Source organism: Bombina bombina, chromosome 3 (genome assembly GCF_027579735.1).
Source record: "Bombina bombina isolate aBomBom1 chromosome 3, aBomBom1.pri, whole genome shotgun sequence".
NCBI lineage: Eukaryota > Metazoa > Chordata > Amphibia > Anura > Bombinatoridae > Bombina > Bombina bombina.
Window position 1 is genome coordinate 233,812,909 of NC_069501.1, and position 23,572 is coordinate 233,836,480.

Sequence of the window (23,572 nt, forward strand, 5' to 3'; positions counted from 1 at the left end):
TGTGTGTTTTTTCTTTGTTTTTTTTCTTCTAATGTTGAATAAAAATGTTTTGAAAGGGGCATATCTGTACCACTGGGTTATACATGTCCCCTGAGCCAATGGTCGCCAGTCCTCCTCTGTTTGCAGCAGCATAACCGTTTCATGCACAAAGACACAGAATCAGTCGTCAAGGGTGACATTCAAGGTGGGACATAACTCTAACTTCCTTCCCACTTATTGCACAATTGTGCATAATCATTAGTTGCATTAGTAAGGGGGTGGCCAGGCTAGTGTGTTGATATGTTAGTCAGAAATTTTACTATTTGGGTGGGGGGGCGTAATTTCATTCTCGGACCCATCCTCTCTTACAACACGCACAACACACACCACAGATGCAGGTCCTCACTCTTAAAGTGGCGATAACCTGCACTTAAAAGTGGGGAAAGGGGGCTGAAACAGGGTGAGTATGAAAAATACTTAATGAAGGCATATTAAAAAGTTATTTTGCTATGTATAATTAAATGTTCTTTCAGAAATTAAATTTTGTTGTAATCTCTCATACAACATGCACATTCCCCCCACACACACACTATACAACTCTCTCATACAATACATGCATACACTCTCTCATACAACACGCACACTCTCTCGTACAACACGCACTCTCTCTCATACAACATGCACCTCCCCACACACACTCTCATACAACACACACACTCTCTTACAACACGCACACTACACACACTCTCTTACAACACGCACACCACACACACTTTAACAACACGCACACTACACACACACACACTTTTACAACACGCACACTACACACACACTCTTTTACAACACGCACACTACGCACACTTTTACAACACGCACACTACGCACGCTCTCTTACAACACGCACACTGCACACACGCTCTCTTACAACACGCGCACACACGCATACACTCTCTCATACAACACGCACCTCCCCACACACTCTCATACAACACGCACCTCCCCACACACTCTCATACAACACAGACACTCATACAACACGCACACTACGCACACTCTCTCTTACAACACACACCACAGATGCAGGTCCTCACCCTTAAAGCGGCAATAACCTGCACTTAAAAGTGAGGAAAGGGGGCTGAAACAGAGACAGTATGAAAAATACTTAAAGGGCCATAATACCCAAATGTTTAAACACTTTAAAGTGATACAGTATAACTGTTAAAAGCTGTCTAGAAAATATCACCTGAACATCTCTATGTAAAAAAGAAAGATATTTTACCTCAAAAGTTTCTCAGTAGCCACCTCCCATTGTAAAGGATTTCTAAGCAGCATATTAGTGTGTCTGTCCTGGGACAGCTTAGGGGTTGAGCCCCGTGCACTCTCATGTTATTTCCCTATTCAGTTTAAAGGAAGTTTACAATGAAATATCATGAGAGTTAAGTCAAATCTCATGAGATCACAGTAAAAGAGTTCATGACCTCAGCACTGCTGATGCTGATTGGCTGCTGTTCATTTCTTCATTTTTTTTATTTTTTTTACCTGCAGCTGGGAGAAGCTGAGTATCTTTTTACACAGAACTTTCTCTGCTGAGCTGAGGAAATTGTGAGGTAAAATATCTTCCTTTTTTACATAGATGCTTAGGTGATATTTTCCTGTCAGCTTTTTACAGTTATACTGCATCAGTTTCAAGTGATTTAGCATATGAGTATTATGTCCCTTTAATGAAAGCATATTAAAAAGTTATTTTGCTATGTATAATTAAATGTTCTTTCAGAAATTAAATTTTGTTGTAATGTCGTTTTTTTTTTTTAATTGTATTTTTTTTTTTAGAGCGTGAGAATAGTGATAAGAAGGATGTAGATCCAAATGCTGGGAGATTTGTCCGCTATCAGTTCACTCCCGCTTTCCTCCGACTGCGACAAGTTGGTGCCACGTAAGTTGTAATTTAAAAACAATGTTCATATAGACATGTAATTAAATATACCTAAACAGATTGTTGTCTAGCTAAGGTTTTCTCAACTCCTTAGTTTCTCCGGTGCTCAAGCAAAAACAACCTATCGGAGCAGCTGACAAAATTATTATTTACCTGTTGAGGATTACCTAAGACTAGGGTTGGAAAATATGTAATGTAGAGACTGCACATTGTAGATAGACTATATGTATTTTTTGCCTGTCCAACCAAAGGCCTTGTGGCCACATTATATATAGAGTTACAGGGTCACTAGTGATAAACACTAACAAATTAGAGCATCATTTTTTCCGCTGTAATCGCCCTTTTACTCTTTTATATTATAAAATTCAGTAATATGTATAAAAAGATCTGTATTCTTCTTCTAGATTTATTTTTTCAATCCACTATATCAGTGACTATCAAATGGTTGATACATTAGGATGCACAGATGAAGTAGCAGTACAATGGGAAAAAAGTTATTTCCTTCATTTTAGGTTAAATTGGCATAAATGTGTTTATGTACCAATGTTTGATTTTGTCCATCTCATGTTGGCCCTAGGTGAAAAGTATGTTAAACAATTATTTTTTTCTTGCTGATAAAATGTGTTGCTTGACTAACCATATATGGAGTCTCGCTGAATTTCTTGGTTTGCATGGATATAGCTATCTTCACTCCATGTCCACTCTATAACTTCCTCCACTTTTCAAGTACTTCTCTACTTGTTGAGTGGACTGTGATGAGGAGAGATGTTGGGGAAGGAGAGAAGAGTACACATGTGAATCTTTAAAGGCTAAATGTAGCCTTTATTACAAATATGGTTTCTCTTAGAAGTATACAGTTAATCTCATCTTTTAGCCAAGGATAGTTCACGGTCTCATTTCTTTCATGTAATTGGCAAGAGTCCATGAGCTAGTGACGTATGGGATATACAATCCTACCAGGAGGGGCAAGGTTTCCCAAACCTCAAAATGCCTATAACCCCTCACCACACCCACAATTCAGTTTTTACAAACTTTGCCTCCTATGGAGGTGGAGAAGTAAGTTTGTGCTAAGATTTCTACGTTGACATGCGCTTCTCAGCATTTTGAAGCCCGATTCTGCTCAGAGTACAGCGAATGTCAGAGGGATGTGAAGGGAGTATCACCTATGGAATGCAATGGTTTACTCACGGGAGATCTATTTCATAGGTTCTCTGTTATCGGTCGTAGAGATTCATCTTCTACCTCCCTTTTCAGATCGACGATATACTCTCATATACCATTACCTCTAACTGATAACTGTTTAAGTACTGGTTTGGCTATCTGCTATATGTGGATGGGTGTCTTTTTGGTAAGTATGTTTTTTATTGCTTAAGACACCCCAGCTATGGTTTGGCACTTTATGCATTTATATAAAGTTCTAAATATATGTATTGTACTTGTATTTGCCATGAGTCAGGTTCATGTATTTCCTTGTGCATATGTATTTGGGGAAAATAAACATTTTAAGAAATATTTTCTTACCTGGGGTTTAGTCTTTTTTTTCAAATGGACTACTTTTTTCTTGCAAATTGCGGGCAGAATTAGGCCCGCGGGTGCGCCAAATGTTAGACTTTATTGCGTCATTCTTGGCGCGCAAATTTTTTGGCGCGAAAGTACGTCAGTTGATGCCAAGTTTGTCATTTCCGGCGTAGTAGTTGACGCCGAGTCCTTACACAAGGTTGCGTCGTTAGTGACACGAGTGTGTCATTTCCTGATGTTGTTGGCGGCCAAAAATTTTCAGTCACGTTGTGCGTCATACTTGGCACCAAAATTTCTTCATTTATTTAATACCCCATTGCTATTTGCCTCTTGCCTTTTCTATGTCAGAGGGCTATGCTATTTGCATTTTTTTCCCATTCCTGAAACTGTCATATAAGGAAATTGATAATTTTGCTTTATATGTTTTTTCTTTTACATTTTGCAAGATGTCTCAATCTGATCCTGTCTCAGAAGTATCTGTTGGAAATTTGCTGCCTGACATCGGTTCTAGCATAGCTAAGTGCATTTGTTGTAAGATTGTGGAAATTATATCTCTGAATGTCATTTGTAATAGTTGTCATGATAAACTTTTACATGCAGATAATGTGTCCATCAGTAATAGTACATTGCCGGTTGCAGTTCCTTCAACTTCTAATGTACATGATATACCTATGAATTTTAAAGAATTTGTTACTGATTCTATTCAGAAGGCTTTGTCTGCATTTCCGCCTTCTAATAACGTAAAAGGTCTTTTAAAACTTCTCATAAAGTTGATGAAATTTCAAATGACTGACAACATAATAATTTATCCTCCTCTGATGAGGATCTATCTGATTCAGAAGATCCTTCCTCAGATATTGACACTGACAGATCTACTTATTTATAATAGAGTATATTCGTTCTTTGTTAAAACAAAGTGTTAATTACTTTGGATATTGAGGAAGCCAGTCCTCTTGACGTTAAGACTAGTAAACGTTTAAATGCTGTTTTTAAACCTCCTGTGGTTACTCCAGAGGTTTTTCCTATTCCTGATGCTATTTCTGATATGATTTCTAAGGAATGGAATAAGCCAGGTACTCCTCTTATTCCTTCTTCAAGGTTTAAAAAATTGTATCCTTTACCAGCAATTTCTATAGCGTTTTGGGAAAAGATCCCCAAAGTTGATGGGGCTATTTCTACTCTTGCTAAATGTACCACTATTCCTATGGAAGATAGTACTTCTTTTAACCCCTTAAGGACCAAGGACGTACGCCACACGTCCTCAAAAAAAATACAGTTAATGACCGAGGACGTGTGGCGTACGTCCTTGGTCTGGAAAGCAGCTGGAAGCGATCCTGCTCGCTTCCAGTTGCTTTCCGGTTATTGCAGTGATGCCTCGATATCGAGGCATCCTGCAATAACATTTTTTAGCAATCCGGTGCAGAGAGAGCCACTCTGTGGCCCTCTCTGCACCGGACATCACCGGCAAGATCCGTTGGTGGGTGGGAGCCGGTTCGGGAGGCGGGTGGCGGCCATCGATGGCCCTGATGAGGTGGAGGGGGGCGGGATCGGGGGCGGGGGTGATCGGGGGCGCGCACGGACGCGCGCACGTGCACGGGAGGGCGGGGGCGGGCGCGTGCACGGGGAGGGAGCGGGTGGGAGCCGCTACACTACAGAAAAATTTTGTACTCAAAAGTTTTAAAAGTACTAACTATTGAAATTAAAATGCATTAGTTAGGGGGTGGGGGATTGGTCTGTGGGGGGGGGGGAAGCTACACTACAGAAAAACAACATAAAAATAAAAAATAAACTATTTCTCTTGCAAACTGGGTACTGGCAGACAGCTGCCAGTACCCAAGATGGCCCCCAATAAGTCAGAGGGGGGGGCTAGAGAGCTGTTTTGGGGGGGATCAGGGAGGTTGGGGGCTAAGGGGGGATCCTACAAAGTAGCATATGTAAATATGCTAAAAATTTATTATTATTTTTTTTAAAAAAAACTTTTATTTTAGTACTGGCAGACTTTCTGCCAGTACTTAAGATGGCGGGGACAATTGTGGTGTGGGGGAGGGAAGGGAGCTGTTTGGGAGGGATCAGGGGGTCTGATGTGTCAGGTGGGAGGCTGATCTCTACACTAAAGCTAAAATTAACCCTGCAAGCTCCCTACAAACTACCTAATTAACCCCTTCACTGCTAGCCATAATACACGTGTGATGCGCAGCAGCACTTAGCGGCCTTCTAATTACCAAAAAACAACGCCAAAGTCATATATGTCTGCTATTTCTGAACAAAGGGGATCCCAGAGAAGCATTTACAACCATTTGTGCCATAATTGCACAAGCTGTTTGTAAATAATTTCAGTGAGAAACCTAAAATTGTGAAAAATTTAGCGTTTTTTTTTATTTGATTGCATTTGGCGGTGAAATGGTGGCATGAAATATACCAAAATGGGCCTATATCAATACTTTGGGTTGTCTACTACACTACACTGAAGCTAAAATTAACCCTAGAAGCTCCCTACATGCTCCCTTATTAACCCCTTCACTGCTGGGCATAATACACGTGTGGTGCGCAGTCGCATTTAGCAGCCTTCTAATTAGTAAAAAGCAAAACCAAAGCCATATATGTCTGCTATTTATGAACAAAGGGGATCCCAGAGAAGCATTTACAACCATTTATGCTATAATTGCATAAGTTGTTTGTAAATAATTTCAGTGAGAAACCTAAAGTTTGTGAAAAAGGGAACAATTTTTTTTATTTGATCGCATTTGGCGGTGAAATGGTGGCATGAAATATACCAAAATGGGCCTAGATCAATACTTTGGGATGTCTTCTAAAAAAAAATATATACATGTCAATAGATATTCAGGGATTCCTGAAAGATATTAGTGTCCCAATGTAACTATCGCTAATTTTGAAAAAAAGTGGTTTGGAAATAGCAAAGTGCTACTTGTATTTATGGCCCTATAACTTGCAAAAAAAGCAAAGAACATGTAAACATTGGGTATTTCTAAACTCATGACAAAATTTAGAAACTATTTAGCATATGTTTTTTTGGGTGGTTGTAGATGTGTAACAGATTTTGGGGGTCAAAGTTAGAAAAAGTGTGTTTTTTTCCATTTTTTCCTCATATTTTATAATTTTTTTTATAGTAAATTATAAGATATGATGAAAATAATGGTATATTTTGAAAGTCCATTTAATGGCGAGAAAAACGGTATATAATATGTGTGGGTACAGTAAATGAGTAAGGGGAAAATTACAGCTAAACACAAACACCACAGAAATGTAAAAATAGCCTTGGTCCCAAACGGACAGAAAATGGAAAAGTGCTGTGGTCATTAAGGGGTTAAAGACCCTTTAGATAGGAAACTTGAATCTTATCTAAGGAAAGCCTATTTATATTCAGGTCATCTTCTTAGGCCTGCAATTTCTTTGGCTGATGTTGCGGCTGCATCAACTTTTTGGTTGGAGAATTTAGCACAACAAGAATTGGATTCTGACATATCTAGCATTGTTCGTTTACTGCAACATGCTAATCATTTTATTTGTGATGCCATTTTTGATATTATCAAAATTTATGTTGGATCCATGTCTTTAGCTATTTTAGCTAGAAGAGCTTTGTGGCTTAAATCTTGGAATGCTGATATGACATCTAAGTCTAGATTACTATCTCTTTCTTTCCAAGTTAATAATTTATTTGGTTCTCAGTTGGATGCTATTATTTCAACTGTTACTGGGGGAAAGGGAGTTTTTCTGCCTCAGGATAAAAAACCTAAGGGTAAATCTAAGGCTTCTAACCGTTTTCGTTCCTTTCGTCAAAATAAGGAACAAAAATCTAATCCTTCACCCACAGAATCTGTTTCCAATTGGAAGCCTTCCTCAAATTGGAATAAATCCAAGCCTTTTAAAAAACCAAAGTCAGCCCCTAAGTCCGCATGAAGGTGCGGCCCTCATTCCAGCTCAGCTGGTAGGGGGCAAATTATGGTTTTTCAAGGATATTTTGATAAATTCTGTCCAAAATCAATGGATTCAGAGCATTGTCTTTCAAGGGTATCGAATAGGATTCAGAGTAAGACCTCTTGTGAGAAGATTTTTTCTCTCGCGTATCCCAGCAAATCCAGTAAAAGCTCAGGCTTTCCTGAAGTGTGTTTCAGACCTGGAGTCTTCAGGGGTAATCATGCCAGTTCCTTTTCAGGAATAAGGTCTGGGGTTTTATTCATATCTATTCATTGTCCCAAAGAAGGAAAATTCATTCAGACCAGTTCTGGTTCTGAAAATTTTGAATCGTTATGTAAGAGTACCAACTTTCAAGATGGTGACTATAAGGACTATTCTGCCTTTTGTTCAGCAAGGACATTATATGTCTACAATAGACTTGCAGGATGCATACCTTCATATTCAGATTCATCCAGAACTTTATCATTTCCTGAGATTCTCTTTTCTAGACAAGCATTACCATTTTGTTGCTCTTCCATTTGGCCTAGCAACAGCTCCAAGAATCTTTTCAAAGGTTCTAGGTGCCCTACTCTCTGTAATCGGAGAGCAGGGTATTGCAGTGTTTCCTTATTTGGATGATATATTGGTACTAGCTCAGTCTTTACGTTCTGCATAATCTCACACGAATCAACTAGTATTGTTTCTTCAAAGACATGGTTGGAGGATTCACCAAAAAGTTTCTTGTTTCCTCAGACAAAGGTCACCTTTTTAGGTTTCCAGTTAGATTCCGTGTCCATGACTCTGTCTCTAACAGACAAGAGACGTTTGAAATTTGTTGCAGCCTGTCGGCACCTTCAGTCTCAGTCATTCCCTTCAGTGGCTATGTGCAAGGAAGTTTTAGGCCTCATGACTGCAGCATCGGACGCGATTCATTTTGCTCATTTTCACATGAGACCTCTCCAGCTTTGTATGCTGAATCAATGGTGCAGGGATTATACAAAGATATCACAATTAATATCTTTAAATCCCAATGTTCAACACTGACGTGGTGGTTAAATCACCAGCGTTTAGTTCAAGGGGCTTCCTTTGTTCGGCCAACCTGGACTGTGATCACTACAGATGCAAGTCTTTCAGGTTGGGGAGCTGTTTGGGGATCTCTGACAGTGCAAGGGGTTTGGAAATCTCGAGAGGCGAGATTACCCATCAATATTTTAGAACTCCGTGCAATTTTCAGATCTCTTCAGTTTTGGCCTCTGTTGAAGAGAGAACCGTTCATTTGCTTTCAGACAGACAATATCACAACTGTGGCATATGTCAATCATCAGGGTGGGACTCACAGTCCCCAAGCAATGAAAGAAGTATCTCGGATACTAACTTGGGCGGAATCCAGCTCCTGTCTAATCTCTGCGGTGCATATCCCAGGTGTAGACAATTGAGAGGCGGATTATCTCAGCCATCAGACTTTACATCCAGGGGAGTGGTCCCTCCATCCAGATGTGTTTTCTCAGATTGTTCAGATATGGGGTCTTCCAGAGATAGATCTGATGGCCTCTCATCTAAACAAGAAACTTCCCAGATACCTGTCAAGGTCCAGGGATGTTCAGGCGGAAGCAGTGGATGCGCTGACACTTCCTTGGTGTTATCATCCTGTTTACATTTTCCCGCCTCTAGTTCTTCCAAGAGTGATCTCCAAAATCATCATGGAACAATCGTTTGTGTTGCTGGTGGCTCCAGCATGGCCACACAGGTTTTGGTATGCGGATCTTGTTCGGATGTCCAGTTGCCAACCTTGGCCACTTCCTTTAAGGCCGGACCTACTGTCTCAAGGTCCGTTTTTCCATCAGTATCAATCATTAAATTTGAAGGTATGGAAATTGAACGCTTAGTGCTAAGTCATAGAGGTTTCTCTGACTCAGTGATTAATACTATGTTACAAGCTCGTAAATCTGTCTCTAGGAAGATTTATTATCGAGTTTGGAAGACCTACATTTCATGGTGTTCTTCTCATAAATTCTCTTGGCATTCTTTTAGAATTCCTTGAATTTTACAATTTCTTCAGGATGGTTTGGATAAGGGTTTGTCTGCAAGTTCCTTGAAGGGACAAATCTCTGCTCTTTCTGTTTTATTTCAGAGAAAGATTGCTAAACTTCTTGATATTCACTGTTTTGTACAGGCTTTAGTTCGTATTAAACCTGTCATTATATCAATTTCTCCTCCTTGGAGTCTTAATTTGGTTTTGAAGGCGTTACAGGCTCCTCCATTTGAGCCTATGCATTCTTTAGACATTAAACTTCTTTCTTGGAAAGTGTTGTTCCTTTTGGCTATCTCTTCTGCTAGAAGAGTTTCTGAGCTATCTGCTCTTTCTTGTGAATCTCCTTTTCTGATTTTTCATCAGGATAAGGCGGTTTTGCAGACTTCATTTAAATTTTTACCTAAGGTTGTGAATTCTAACAACATTAGTAGAGAAATTGTCCCTTCCTTGTGTCCTAATCCTAAGAATTCTCTGGAAAGATCCTTACATTCTTTGGGTGTGGTGAGAGCTTTGAAATATTATGTTGAAGCTACTAAAGATTTTAGGAAGACTTCTAGTCTATTTGTTATATTTCTTTCATGTAATTAGCAAGAGTCCATGAGCTAGTGACGTATGGGATATACATTCCTACCAGGAGGGGCAAAGTTTCCCAAACCTTAAAATGCCTATAAATACACCCCTCACCACACCCACAATTCAGTTTTACAAACTTTGCCTCCCATGGAGGTGGTGAAGTAAGTTTGTGCTTGATTCTACGTTGATATGCGCTTCGCAGCAGGCTGAAGCCCGGTTTTCCTCTCAGAGTGCAGTGAATGTCAGAGGGATGTGAGAGAGTATTGCCTATTTGAATACTATGGTCTTCCTCTAGGGGATCTATTTCATAGGTTCTCTGGTATCGGTCGTAGAGATTTCTTCTCCTACCTCCCTTTTCAGATCGACGATATACTCTTATATACCATTACCTCTACTGATTCTCATTTCAGTACTGGTTTGGCTATCTACTTTATGTAGATGAGTGTCTTAGGGTAAGTAAATCTTATTTCTATTGATGACACTCAAAGCTATGGTTGGGCACTTTATATGTAAAGTTCTAAATATATGTGTTTAAACTTATATTTGCCATGATTCAGGATAATCAGTATTCCTTCATTCAGACTGTCAGTTTCATTTTTTGGGAAAATGCATATAAATTTCTTTTTTCTTACCTTAAATTTTCAATTGACTTTTTTTCAAAAAATTGCGGGCTGTTAGGCTCGCGGGTGCAGAAAATGCTTCTTTTGGCACAAATATTTCGTCATTTCCGGCGTCCTAGTTGGCGCCAGAAGTTTTTACATAATTGCGTCATTTTTGACGTGTGTGTGTGTATTGCAGACTTTTTTTTGGCGCCAAAAAATATGGGCGTCATTCTTGGCGCCAAAATGTGTGGGCGTTATACTTGGCGCCAAAAATATGGGCGTCATTCCTGGCGCCAGTTTTTTTCACACTTTTTCAGTCTCACTATTCAGTTGCTTCTGGTTTTCTAGAAGCTTGTTTCATTTTGCATTTTTTCCCATTCCTGAAACTGCCATTTAAAGTGGATGTAAAGTCAATTCTATCACCCAATCTCATATTGTTTAGCAATCAAAATTAAGTGGACTTTAATTCATCTTTTTTTTTTAATCTACCATGTAATCGATATATATACTTATTTATTCTGAATTGTCTTACTCGCTTCCTCCGCCCGCCATTTTGGACCGCATATCCAACGTTGATTGACAATCTATTCTACTAATAAACTTTCACACCCCGTGGCGTCCAGCCCCTTTTCGCAGACGTCATAAATTGTTTATGCGCATGCGTTCCCAAAATGCTGATTGATCTTGAAGCGCTGCGCGTACACGATTCAAGCATGCGCAGAAAATTCCAGCACTCATTTTCTTCAGTGCCGATAGAGATTTCGTAATCATTTAATAACGCATGCGCATATTATACACTGAGTGTTAAACGCATGCGCAAAATAACTAATCATCGTGAACGAGCTTTTCAAATACATAATAGAGCGGGAGGGGCTGCTCTATACGTAATGCTGCTGAAATACCGGAAGAAATGGATGGGAGGAGTTAGAACAATAACGGAGCTAAGTTTACATATAAAATATAAAGAGATATTTTGATTTTTTTTTTTTTAAATAATGCGTTTTAACTAATGCAATGACAGTGAATTGATATTGATTGCTAATTAAGAGAAAATTTACATTCACTTTAAGGAATTTGATAATTTTGCTTTATATGTTGTTTCTCCAACATAGGTGTGTCCGGTCCATGGCGTCATCCTTACTTGTGGGATATTCTCTTCCCCAACAGGAAATGGCAAAGAGCCCAGCAAAGCTGGTCACATGATCCCTCCTAGGCTCCGCCTTCCCCAGTCATTCTCTTTGCCGTTGTACAGGCAACATCTCCACGGAGATGGCTTAGAGTTTTTTGGTGTTTAAATGTAGTTTTTATTCTTCCATCAAGAGTTTGTTATTTTAAAATAGTGCTGGTATGTACTATTTACTCTGAAACAGGAAAGAGATGAAGATTTCTGTTTGTAAGAGGGAAATGATTTTAGCAACCGTTACTAAAATCGATGGCTGTTTCCACACAGGACTGTTGAGAGGAATTAACTTCAGTTGGGGGAAACAGTGAGCAGACTTTTGCTGCTTGAGGTATGACACATTTCTAACAAGACTCAGTAATGCTGGAAGCTGTCATTTTCCCTATGGGAACCGGTAAGCCATTTTCTTAGTTTAAGTAAAAGAATAAAGGGCTTCATTAGGGCTTAAAAAACTGGTAGACATTTTTCTGGGCTAAAAGGATTACTTTACTAAGTATATTTGGCAGATTATTACTTTTAATAGTTGTTAAATCTTGGGGATTGTTTTAATAAAAACGGCAGGCACTGTATTGGACACCTTTTTCACTGGGGGCCTTTTCTAGTCATAGACAGAGCCTCATTTTCGCGCCTCTAATGCGCAGTTGTTTTTGGAAAGCATGGCATGCAGATGCATGTGTGAGGAGCTAAGAACCACTGAAAAAGCTTATAGAAGGCATCATTTGGTATCGTATTCCCCTCTGGGCTTGGTTGGGTCTCAGCAAAGCAGATACCTGGGACTGTATAGGGGTTAAATGTAAAAACGGCTCCGGTTCCGTTATTTTAAGGGTTAAAGCTTTCAAATTTGGTGTGCAATACTTTTAAGGCTTTAAGTTACTGTGGTGAAATTTTGGCGAAATTTGAACAAATGCATCATCCCCTTCTGTGTCTACACCAGTTTTGCCCACACAAGAGGCCCCTAGTACATATAGTGCGCCAATACTTATTACCATACAACAATTAATGGCTGTAATGGATAATTCTATTGCATGCATTTTTTCCAAAATGCCTACTTATCAGAGAAAGCGTGATTTCTCTGTTTTAAACACTGAAGAGCAAGAGGACGCTGATGATATCTGTTCTGACATACCCTCACACCTATCTGAAGGGGCCAGGAGGGAGGTTTTGTCTGAGGGAGAAATTTCAGATTCAGGGAAAATTTCTCAACAAGCAGAACCTGATATTGTAACTTCTAAATTTAAATTTGAACATCTCCACGCACTACTTAAGGAGGTATTATCTACTCTGGATGATTGTGACAATTTGGTCATTCCAGAGAAATTAGGTAAGATGGACAAGTTCCTAGAGGTTCCGGTGCCCCCCGATGTTTTTCCTATACCCAAGCGGGTGGCGGACATAGTAAATAAGGAGTGGGAAAGGCCCGGCATACCTTTTGTCCTCCCCCTATATTTAAGAAATTAGTTCCTATAGTCGACCCCAGAAAGGACTTATAGCATACAGTCCCCAAGGTCGAGGGGGCGTTTTCTACTCTAAACAAACGCACTTCTATTCCTATAGAAGATAGTTGTGCTTTCAAGATCCTATGGATTAAAGGTTAGAGGGTTTGCTTAAAAAGATGTTTGTTCAGCAAGGTTACCTTCTACAACCAATTTCATGCATTGTTCCTGTCACTACAGCTGCGTGTTTCTGGTTCGAAGAACTAGAAAAGTCGCTCAATAAAGAATCTTCGTACGAGGAGGTTTTGGACAGAGTTCAAGCTCTTAAATTGGCTAACTCTTTTTTATTTTAGATGCCGCTTTGCAATTAGCTAGATTAGCGGCGAATAATTCAGGGTTGCTATCGTGGCGCGCAGAGCGTTTTTGCTTAACATCCCTTTCAAGGGTAAAACACTGTTTGGCCCTGACTTGAAAGAGATTATTTCAGACATCACTGGGGGAAAGGGCCACGCCCTTCCTCTGGATAGGTCTTTTAAGGCTAAAAAGAAGCCAAATTTTCGTCCCTTTCGCAGAAACGGACCAGCCTCAAATTCTACACCCTCTAAGCAAGAGGGTAATACTTCTCAAACCAAGCCAGCCTGGAGGCCGATGCAAGGCTGGAACAAGGGTAAGCAGGCCTAGTCACCTGCCACTGCTACCAAAACAGCATGAAGTGTTGGCCCCCGATCTGGGAAGGATCTGGTGGGGGGCAGACTTTCTCTCTTTGCTCAGGCTGGGGCAAGAGATGTTCAGGATCCTTGGGCGCTAGAAATAGTTTCTCAAGGTTATCTCCTGGAATTCAGGGAACTACCCCCAAGGGGAAGGTTCCACGGGTCTCAATTATCTTCGAACAGGCATTCTTACACTGTGTAGAAGACCTGTTAAGCATGGGAGTGATTCATCCTGTTCCATTAGGAGAACAAGGGATGGGTTTTTACTCCAACCTGTTCATAATTCCCAAAAAAGAGGGAACATTCAGACCTATATTAGATTTCAAGATTCTAAACAAGTTTCTAAGGGTTTCATCATTCAAAATGGAAACCATTCGAACGATCCTTCCTACCATCCAGGAAGGTCAATTCATGACCACGGTGGACTTAAAGGATGCGTACCTACGTATTCCTATCCACAAGGAACATTTTCGGTTCCTAAGGCTCGCCTTTCTGGACAAGCATTACCTGTGGCACTTCCATTCGGATTAGCCACTGCTCCAAGGATTTTCACAAGGGTACTAGGGTCCCTTCTAGCGGTGCTAAGACCAAGGGGCATTACAGTAGTACCTTACTTGGACGACATCCTGATTCAAGTGTCGTCTCTGTCAAAAGCAAGGGCTCATACGGACATTGTCCTAGCCTTTCTCAGATCTCACAGGTGGAAAGTGAACATAGAAAAAAGTTCTCTGTCCCCGTCAACAAGAGTTCCCTTCTTGGGAACAATAATAGTTTCCTTAGAAATGAAGGTTTTTCTGACAGAGGCCAGAAAATCAAAACTTCTAAGCTCTTGTCAGGTACTTCATTCTGTTCTTCTTCCTTCCATAGCGCAGTCCATGGAAGTAATAGGTTTGATGGTTGCGGCAATGGACATAGTTCCTTTTGCACGAATTCATCTAAGACCATTGCACCTGTGCATGCTCAGACAGTGGAATGGGGATTATACAGACTTGTCTCCGACGATACAAGTAGATCAAATAACCAGAGATTCACTCCGTTGGTGGCTGACCCTGGACAACCTGTCACAGGGAATGAGCTTCCGCAGACCAGAGTAGGTCATTGCCACGACCGACGCCAGTCTGGTGGGCTGGGGCGCGGTCTGGGAACCCCTGAAAACTCAGGGTCTATGGTTTCGGGAAGACTCTCTTCTCCTGATAAACATAATGGAACTGAGAGCGATATTCAATGCTCTCAAGGCTTGGCCTCGACTAGCAAAGGCCAAATTCATAAGGTTTCAATCAGACATCATGACGACTGTTACATATATCAACCATCAGGGGGTAACAAGGAGTTCCCTGGCGATGGAGGAGGATCCGGGGGAGTGGGAACTCCATCTGGAAATCTTTGCCCAAATAACTCAATTATGGGGCATTCCAGACATGGTTCTGATGGCCTCTCGTCAGAACTTCATGGTCCCTTGTTACGGGTCCAAATCCAGGGATCCCAAGGCGACTCTATTGGATACAATAGTAGCACCTTGGATCTTCAACCTAGCTTATGTATTCCCACCGTTTCCTCTCATTCCCAGGCTGGTAGCCAGGATCAATCTGGAGAGGGCTTCGGTGACCTTGATAGTTCCTGTGTGGCCACGCAGGACTTGGTATGCAGACCTGGTGAATGTGTCATCGGCTCCACCATGGAAGCTACCTTTGAGACAGGACCTTCTTATTCAGGGTCCATTCGAACATCCGAATCTGGTTTTCCTCCAACTGACTGCTTGGAGTTTGAACGCTTGATTTTATCAAAGCGTGGGTTTTCAGATTCTGTAATAGATACTCTTATTCAGGCTAGAAAGCCTGTAACTAGAAAAATTTACCATAATATATGGAAAAAATATATCTGTTGATGTGAATCTAAAGGATTCCCATGGAACAAGATTAAAATTCCTAAGATTCTTTCCTTTCTACAAGAAGGTTTGGAGAAAGGATTTTCTGCGAGTTCTCTGAAGGGACAGATCTCTGCTTTATCTGTTTTACTTCACAAAAGGCTGGCAGCTGTGCCAGACGTTTAAGCGTTTGTTCAGGCTCTGGTTAGAATCAAGCCTGTTTACAGACCTTTGACTCTTCCCTGGAGTCTTAATCTAGTTCTTTCAGTTCTTCAAGGGGTTCCGTTTGAACCCTTACATTCCGTAGATATTAAGTTATTATCTTGGAAAGTTTTGTTTTAGGTTGCAATTTCTTCCGCTAGAAGAGTTTCTGAGTTATCTGCTCTGCAGTGTTCTCCGCCCTATCTGGTCCATGCAGATAAGGTGGTTTTACGTACTGAGCCTGGTTTTCTTCCGAAGGTTGTTTCCAACAAAAATATTAACCAGGAGATAGTTGTACCTTCTTTGTGTCCGAATCCTCTTTCATAGAAGGAACGTTTGTTACACAATTTGGACGTTGTCCGTGCTCTAAAATTCTATTTAGATGCTACAAAGGATTTCAGACAAACATCTTCCTTGTTTGTTGTTTATTTTGGTAAAAGGAGAGGTCAAAAAGCAACTTCTACCTCTCTATCTTTTTGGCTTAAAAGCATCATCAGATTGGCTTATGAGACTGCCGGACGGCAGCCTCCTGAAAGAATCACAGCTCATTCCACTAGGGCCGTGGCTTCCACATGGGCCTTTAAGAACGAGGCTTCTGTTGATCAGATATGTAAGGCAGCGACTTGGTCTTCACTGCACACTTTTACCAAATTTTACAAATTTGATACTTTTGCTTCTTCTGAGGCTATTTTTGGGAGAAAGGTTTTGCAAACCGTGGTGCCTTCCATCTAGGTGACCTGATTTGCTCCCTCCCATCATCCGTGTCCTAAAGCTTTGGTATTGGTTCCCACAAGTAAGGATGACGCCGTGGACCGGACGCACCTATGTTGGAGAAAACAGAATTTATGTTTACCTGATAAATTACTTTCTCCAACGGTGTGTCCGGTCCACGGCCCGCCCTGGTTTTTTAATCAGGTCTGATGATTTATTTTCTTTAACTACAGTCACCACGGTATCATATGATTTCTCCTATGCAAATATTCCTCCTTTACGTCGGTCGAATGACTGGGGAAGGCGGAGCCTAGGAGGGATCATGTGACCAGCTTTGCTGGGCTCTTTGCCATTTCCTGTTGGGGAAGAGAATATCCCACAAGTAAGGATGACGCCGTGGACCGGACACACCGTTGGAGAAAGTAATTTATCAGGTAAACATAAATTCTGTTTTTTTCTTTTACATATTGCAAGATGTCACTACCTGACCCTGGATCAGAATCTACTTCTGGAAAGACGCTGCCTGATGTCGGTTCTACCAAAGCTAAGTGCATTTGTTGTAAACTTTTGGTAACTGTTCCTCCGGCTGTTTGTGATTCTTGTCATGATAAGCTTTCAAACGCAGATAGTATTTCCATTAGTAATAATCCATTACCTGTTGTTGTTCCTTCAACATCTAATGTTCAGGATGTTCCTGTTAATGTTAAAGAATTTGTTTCTAAATCTATTCGGAAGGCTCTGTCTGTTATTCCTCCTTCTGCTAAACGTAAGAGGTCTTTGAAAAATTCACATATTTCAGATGAATTTTTAAATGACCGCCATCATTCTGACTTAACTATTTCTGATGTGGATCTATCTGATTCAGAAGATTCTACCTCAGATATTGACACTGATAAATCTTCATATTTATTTAAGATGGAGTTTATTCGTTCTTTACTTAAGGAAGTGTTGATTGCTTTAGATATGGAGGAGTCTAGTCCTCTTGATATTAAAACTACTAAGCGTTTAAATGCAGTTTTTAAACCTCCTGTGGTTATTCCAGAAGTTTTTCCAGTTCCTGATGCTATTTCAGAAGTAATTTCTAGGGAATGGAATAGTCTGGGTACTTCATTTACTCCTTCTCCAAGGTTTAAGAAATTGTACCCTTTGCCATCTGATAGATTAGAGTTTTGGGATAAAATCCCCAAAGTTGATGGGGCTATTTCTACTCTTGCTAAATGTACTACTATTCCTACGGCAGATAGTACTTCGTTTAAAGATCCTTTAGATAGGAAGCTTGAATCCTTTCTAAGGAAGGCTTATTTATGTTCAGGTAATCTTCTTAGACCTGCTATTTCTTTGGCTGATGATGCTGCAGCTTCAACTTTCTGGTTGGAGGCTTTAGCGCAACAAGTGTCAGACCATAATGTTTATAGCATTATTAAACTCCAACATGCTAATAACTTTGTGTGATGCCATTTTCGATATCATTAGAATTGATGTCAGGTACATGTCTTTTAGCTATTTTAGCTAGAAGAGCTTTATGGCTTAAGTCTTGGAATGCAGATATGACTTCTAAGTCAACATTGCTTTCTCTTTCTTTCCAAGGTAATAAATTGTTTGGTTCTCAGTTAGACTCAATAATTTCAACTGTTACTGGGGGGAAGGGAGCCTTTTTACCTCAGGATAAAAAAATCTAAAGGTAAATATAGGGCTGCTAATCGTTTTCGTTCCTTTCGTCAGAATAAGGAACAAAAGCCTGACCCTTCCTCTAAAGGAACAGTTTCCGTTTGGAAACCTTCAGTCTGGAATAAATCCAAGCCTTTTAGAAAGTCAAAACCAGCTTCCAAATCCGCATGAAGGTGCGGCCCTCATTCCAGCTCAGCTGGTAGGGGGCAGGTTACGATTTTTCAAAGATGTTTGGATCAATTCGATTCAAAGTCTTTGGATTCAGAACATTGTTTCACAAGGGTACAGAATAGGTTTCAAGGTAAGACCGCCTGTGAGAAGATTTTTTCTCTCACGCATTCCAGTAAACCCAGTGAAGGCTCAAGCATTTCTGAAATGTGTTTCAGATCTGGAGTCAGCTGGGGTAATTATGCCAGTTCCAGTTCTGGAACGGGGCCTGGGGTTTTATTCAAATCTGTTCATTGTTCCAAAGAAAGAGAATTCTTTCAGACCGGTTCTGGATCTAAAAATATTGAATCGTTATTTAAGGATACCAACATTCAAAATGGTGACTATAAGGACTATTCTGCCTTTTGTTCAGCAAGGGCATTATATGTCCACAATAGACTTACAGGATGCATATCTTCATATTCCAATTCATCCGGATTACTATCAGTTCCTGAGATTCTCTTTTCTAGACAAGCATTACCAGTTTGTTGCTCTTCCTTTTGGTCTAGCTACAGCCCCAAGGATCTTTTCGAAGGTTCTCGGTGTCCTCCTCTCTGTAATCAGGGAGCAGGGTATTGCGGTATTTCCTTATTTGGATGATATCGTGGTACTTGCTCAGTCTTTACATTCTGCAGAATCTCACACAAATCAACTTGTGTTGTTTCTTCAAAGACATGGTTGGAGGATCAATTTACCAAAGAGTTCCTTGATTCCTCAGACAAGGGTAACCTTTTTAGGTTTCCTCAGACAAGGGTAACCTTTTTAGGTTTCCAAATAGATTCAGTGTCCATGACTTTGTCTCTTACAGAAAAGAGACGTCTGAAATTGGTTTCAGCTTGTCGAAACCTTCAGTCTCAATCTTTCCCTTCGGTAGCTTTATTCATGGAAATTTTAGGTCTCATGACTGCTGCATCGGACGCAATCCCTTTTGCTCGTTTTCACATGAGACCTCTCCAGCTTTGTATGCTGAATCAATGGTGCAGGGATTATACAAAGATATCACAATTAATATCCTTAAATCCCAATGTTCGTTCTTCTCTGTCTTGGTGGTTGGATCACCATCGTTTAGTTCAAGGGGCCTCTTTTGTTCATCCAACCTGGACTGTGATCTCAACAGATGTGAGTCGTTTAGGTTGGGGAGCTGTATGGGGATCTCTGACAGCGCAGGGGGTTTGGGAATCTCAGGAGGCGAGATTACTAATCAATATTTTGGAACTCCGTGCGATTTTCAGAGCTCTTCAGTTCTGGCCTCTGCTGAAGAGAGAATAGTTTGTTTTCAGACAGACAATGTCACAACTGTGGCATATGTCAATCATCAAGGGGGGACTCACAGTCCTCAGGCTATGAAAGAAGTATCTCGGATACTTGTATGGGCGGAATCCAGCTCCTGTCTAATTTCTGCGGTTTACATCCCAGGTATAGACAATTGGGAAGCGGATTATCTCAGTCGCCAGACGTTACATCCGGGCGAATGGTCTCTTCACCCAGAGGTATTTCTTCAGATTGTACAAATCTGGGGGCTTCCAGAAATAGATCTGATGGCGTCTCATCTAAACAAGAAACTTCCCAGGTATCTGTCCAGATCCAGGGATCTTCAGGCGGAAGCGGTGGACGCGTTGTCACTTCCTTGGAATTATCAACCTGCTTATATCTTTCTGCCTCTAGTTCTTCTTCCAAGAGTGATTTCCAAAATCCTAATGGAGCGTTCGTTTGTACTGCTGGTGGCTCCAGCATGGCCGCACAGGTTTTGGTATGCGGATCTCGTTCGGATGGCAAGTTGCCAACCTTGGACACTTCCGTTAAGGCCAGACCTTCTATCTCAATGCCCATTTTTCCATCAGGATCTCAAATCATTAAATTTGAAGGTATGGAAATTGAACGTTTAATTCTTAGTCATAGAGGTTTCTCTGATTCAGTGATTAATACTATGTTACAGGCTCGTAAATCTGTGTCTAGGAAGATCTATTACCGAGTCTGGAAGATTTACATTTCTTGGTGTTCTTCACATAAATTCTCTTGGCATTCTTCTAGAATTTTACAATTTCTTCAAGATGGTTTGTCTTTAAGGGTTTGTCTGCAAGTTCCTTGAAAGGACAAATCTCTGCTCTTTCTGTTCTTTTTCACAGAAAGATTGCTAATGTTCCTGATATTCATTGTTTTGTACAGGCTTTGGTTCGTATCAAGCCTGTCATTAAGTCAATCTCTCCTCCTTGGAGTCTTAATTTGTTTCTGAGGGCTTTACAGGCTCCTCCGTTTGAACCTATGTATTCTCTGGATATTAAATTACTTTCCTGGAAAGTTTTGTTCCTTTTGGCCATCTCTTCTGCTAGAAGAGTTTCTGAATTATCTGCTCTTTCTTGTGAATCTCCTTTTCTGATTTTTCATCAGGATAAGGCGGTGTTGCGGACTTCATTTACATTTTTACCATTTTTAACATTAGTAGAGAAATTGTTGTCCCTTCATTGTGTCCTAATCCTAAGAATTCTCTGGAGAGATCTTTACGTTCTTTGGATGTAGTTAGAGCTTTGAAATATTATGTTGAAGCAACTAAAGATTTCAGGAAGATTTCTAGTCTATTTGTTATCTTTTCTGGTTCTAGGAAAGGTCAGAAGGCTTCTGCCATTTCTTTGGCGTCTTGGTTAAAGTCTTTGATTTATCATGCTTATGTGGAGTCGGGTAAATCCCCGGCTCAAAGGATTACGGCTCATTCTACTAGGTCAGTTTCTACTTCCTGGGCTTTTAGGAATGAAGCTTCTGTTGATCAGATTTGCAAAGCAGCAACTTGGTCTTCTTTGCATAGTTTTACTAAATTCTACCATTTTGATGTTTTCTCTTCTTCTGAAGCAGTTTTTGGTAGAAAAGTACTTCAGGCAGCCGTTTCAGTTTGATTCTTCTGCTTATAATTTCAGGTTTTTTTTTCATTATAAGATTAAAACGTTTTGATTTGGGTTGTGGATTATTTTTTCAGCGGAATTGGCTGTCTTTATTTTATCCCTCCCTCTCTAGTGACTCTTGCGTGGAAGTTCCACATCTTGGGTATCTGCTATCCCATACGTCACTAGCTCATGGACTCTTGCTAATTACATGAAAGAAAACATAATTTATGTAAGAACTTACCTGATAAATTCATTTATTTCATATTAGCAAGAGTCCATGAGGCCCACCCTTTTTGTGGTGGTTATGATTTTTTTGTATAAAGCACAATTATTCCAATTACTTATTTTTTTGATGCTTTCGCTCCTTTCTTATCACCCCACTTCTTAGCTATTCGTTAAACTGAATTGTGGGTGTGGTGAGGGGTGTATTTATAGGCATTTTAAGGTTTGGGAAACTTTGCCCCTCCTGGTAGGAATGTATATCCCATACGTCGCTAGCTCATGGACTCTTGCTAATATGAAAGAAATGAATTTATCAGGTAAGTTCTTACATAAATTATGTTTTTCTGGTCCTAGGAAAGGTCAGAAGGCTTATGCTATTTCCTTGGCTTCTTGGTTAAAGCTTTTGATTCTTCAAGCTTATTTGGAGTTGGGTCAGACCCCGCCTCAGAGAATTATAGCTCATTCTACTAGATCAGTCTCCACTTTGTGGGCTTTTAAGAATGAAGCTTCAGTTGATCAGATTTGCAAAGTGGCAACTTGGTCCTCTTTGCATACATTTACTAAATTCTACCGTTTTGATGTATTTGCTTCTTCAGAAGCAGTCTTTGGTAGAAAAGTTCTTCAGACAGCTGTTTCAGTTTGATTCTTCTGTTGATGTTTTAAGTTTTTCTTGTCATTAAAGAATAAACTTATAATTTTGGGTTGTGGATTATTTTTTCAGCGGAAAATGGCTGTTTTTTATTTTATCCCTCCCTCTCTAGTGACTCTTGTGTGGAGTTCCTCATCTTGGGTATTGATATCCCATACGTCACTAGCTCATGGACTCTTGCCAATTACATGAAAGAAAACATAATTTATGTAAGAACTTACCTGATAAATTAATTTCTTTCATATTGGCAAGAGTCCATGAGGCCCACCCTTTTTATATGGTGGTTATGATTTTTTGTATAAAGCACAATTATTTCCAAATTCCTTTGTTGATGCTTTTTATTTCTTTCTTTATCACTCCACTACTTGGCTATTCGTTAAACTGAATTGTGGGTGTGGTGAGTGGTGTATGTATAGGCATTTTGAGGTTTGGGAAACTTTGCCCCTCCTGGTAGGATTGTATATCCCATACGTCACTAGCTCATGGACTCTTGCCAATATTAAAGACATGAATTTATCAGGTAAATTCTTACATAAATTATGTTTTTTGCTTTTTATATAAGACGTGATGATTAACAAATGTTAATACAGCAATTTGCCTGCCTCTTTTGAATCCTTCCATTACTTGAGTCACATAATGTTTGTGAGCAGAGTTCTTGAAGATTTAAACCATTATAAAACAAAGAATAAATCTAAAAAGAAGGCATTCTGGTTTTGGGTTAACATTTTTGTAACTTTTATTATACAGATACAAATCCCCAAATCCAGAATTCCAAAATCCAAACTTAGTCTGAAATTTTAATAAATGTTTTTGTGTTTTTAAATAAAATGATCAAAAATTACTATTTTCCCTGGCCTGTTAGTCACAATCTTCTCTGCCTGTGTCTTTGTTTTTTTTGGGTTTTTTTGTGTTTAAAATTCAAATAATAATTTTATATTTATTTAAAACAACTTGTTCTATCTTTCTGATTGTATTATGTATACAAAAGTATTCAAAATTATATAAAACTACCGTTATGTTTCATGTATAAACTGCATTATGTTGCCAATATTGCCTAAATGACATAAGATATTATTGTATCTTGGCCCCCCTGGTAATACTTACCAGTGAGACCCCCTCTCCTGAGGGGCATGGACAGAGCTATCCACTCCCCTCATTTACATAGAAGCCGTAAGGAGACACCACCTCATCCTCCTAGTTCTGTCCAGCCTGTAAGGTGGACAGGGCTAGTAGTCACTCTTTGTTTTTTCTTCTCCTGAGCTGGAAACAGACAATGGATGTGTCATTTTAAATTGGCTT

The 23,572-nt window shown here is 40.0% G+C and overlaps 1 protein-coding gene across 1 annotated transcript in view; it reads left to right on the plus strand.

Moving 5' to 3' along the window:
* Positions 1-23,572, plus strand: part of UNC119 (unc-119 lipid binding chaperone) — a 305,121-nt gene that overhangs the window by 197,239 nt on the left and 84,310 nt on the right. Inside the window, exon 3 of the mRNA XM_053706201.1 lies at positions 1,810-1,912. Within this exon, the coding sequence (XP_053562176.1) occupies positions 1,810-1,912 (103 nt within the window). The remainder of the gene's footprint in view (positions 1-1,809; positions 1,913-23,572) is intronic.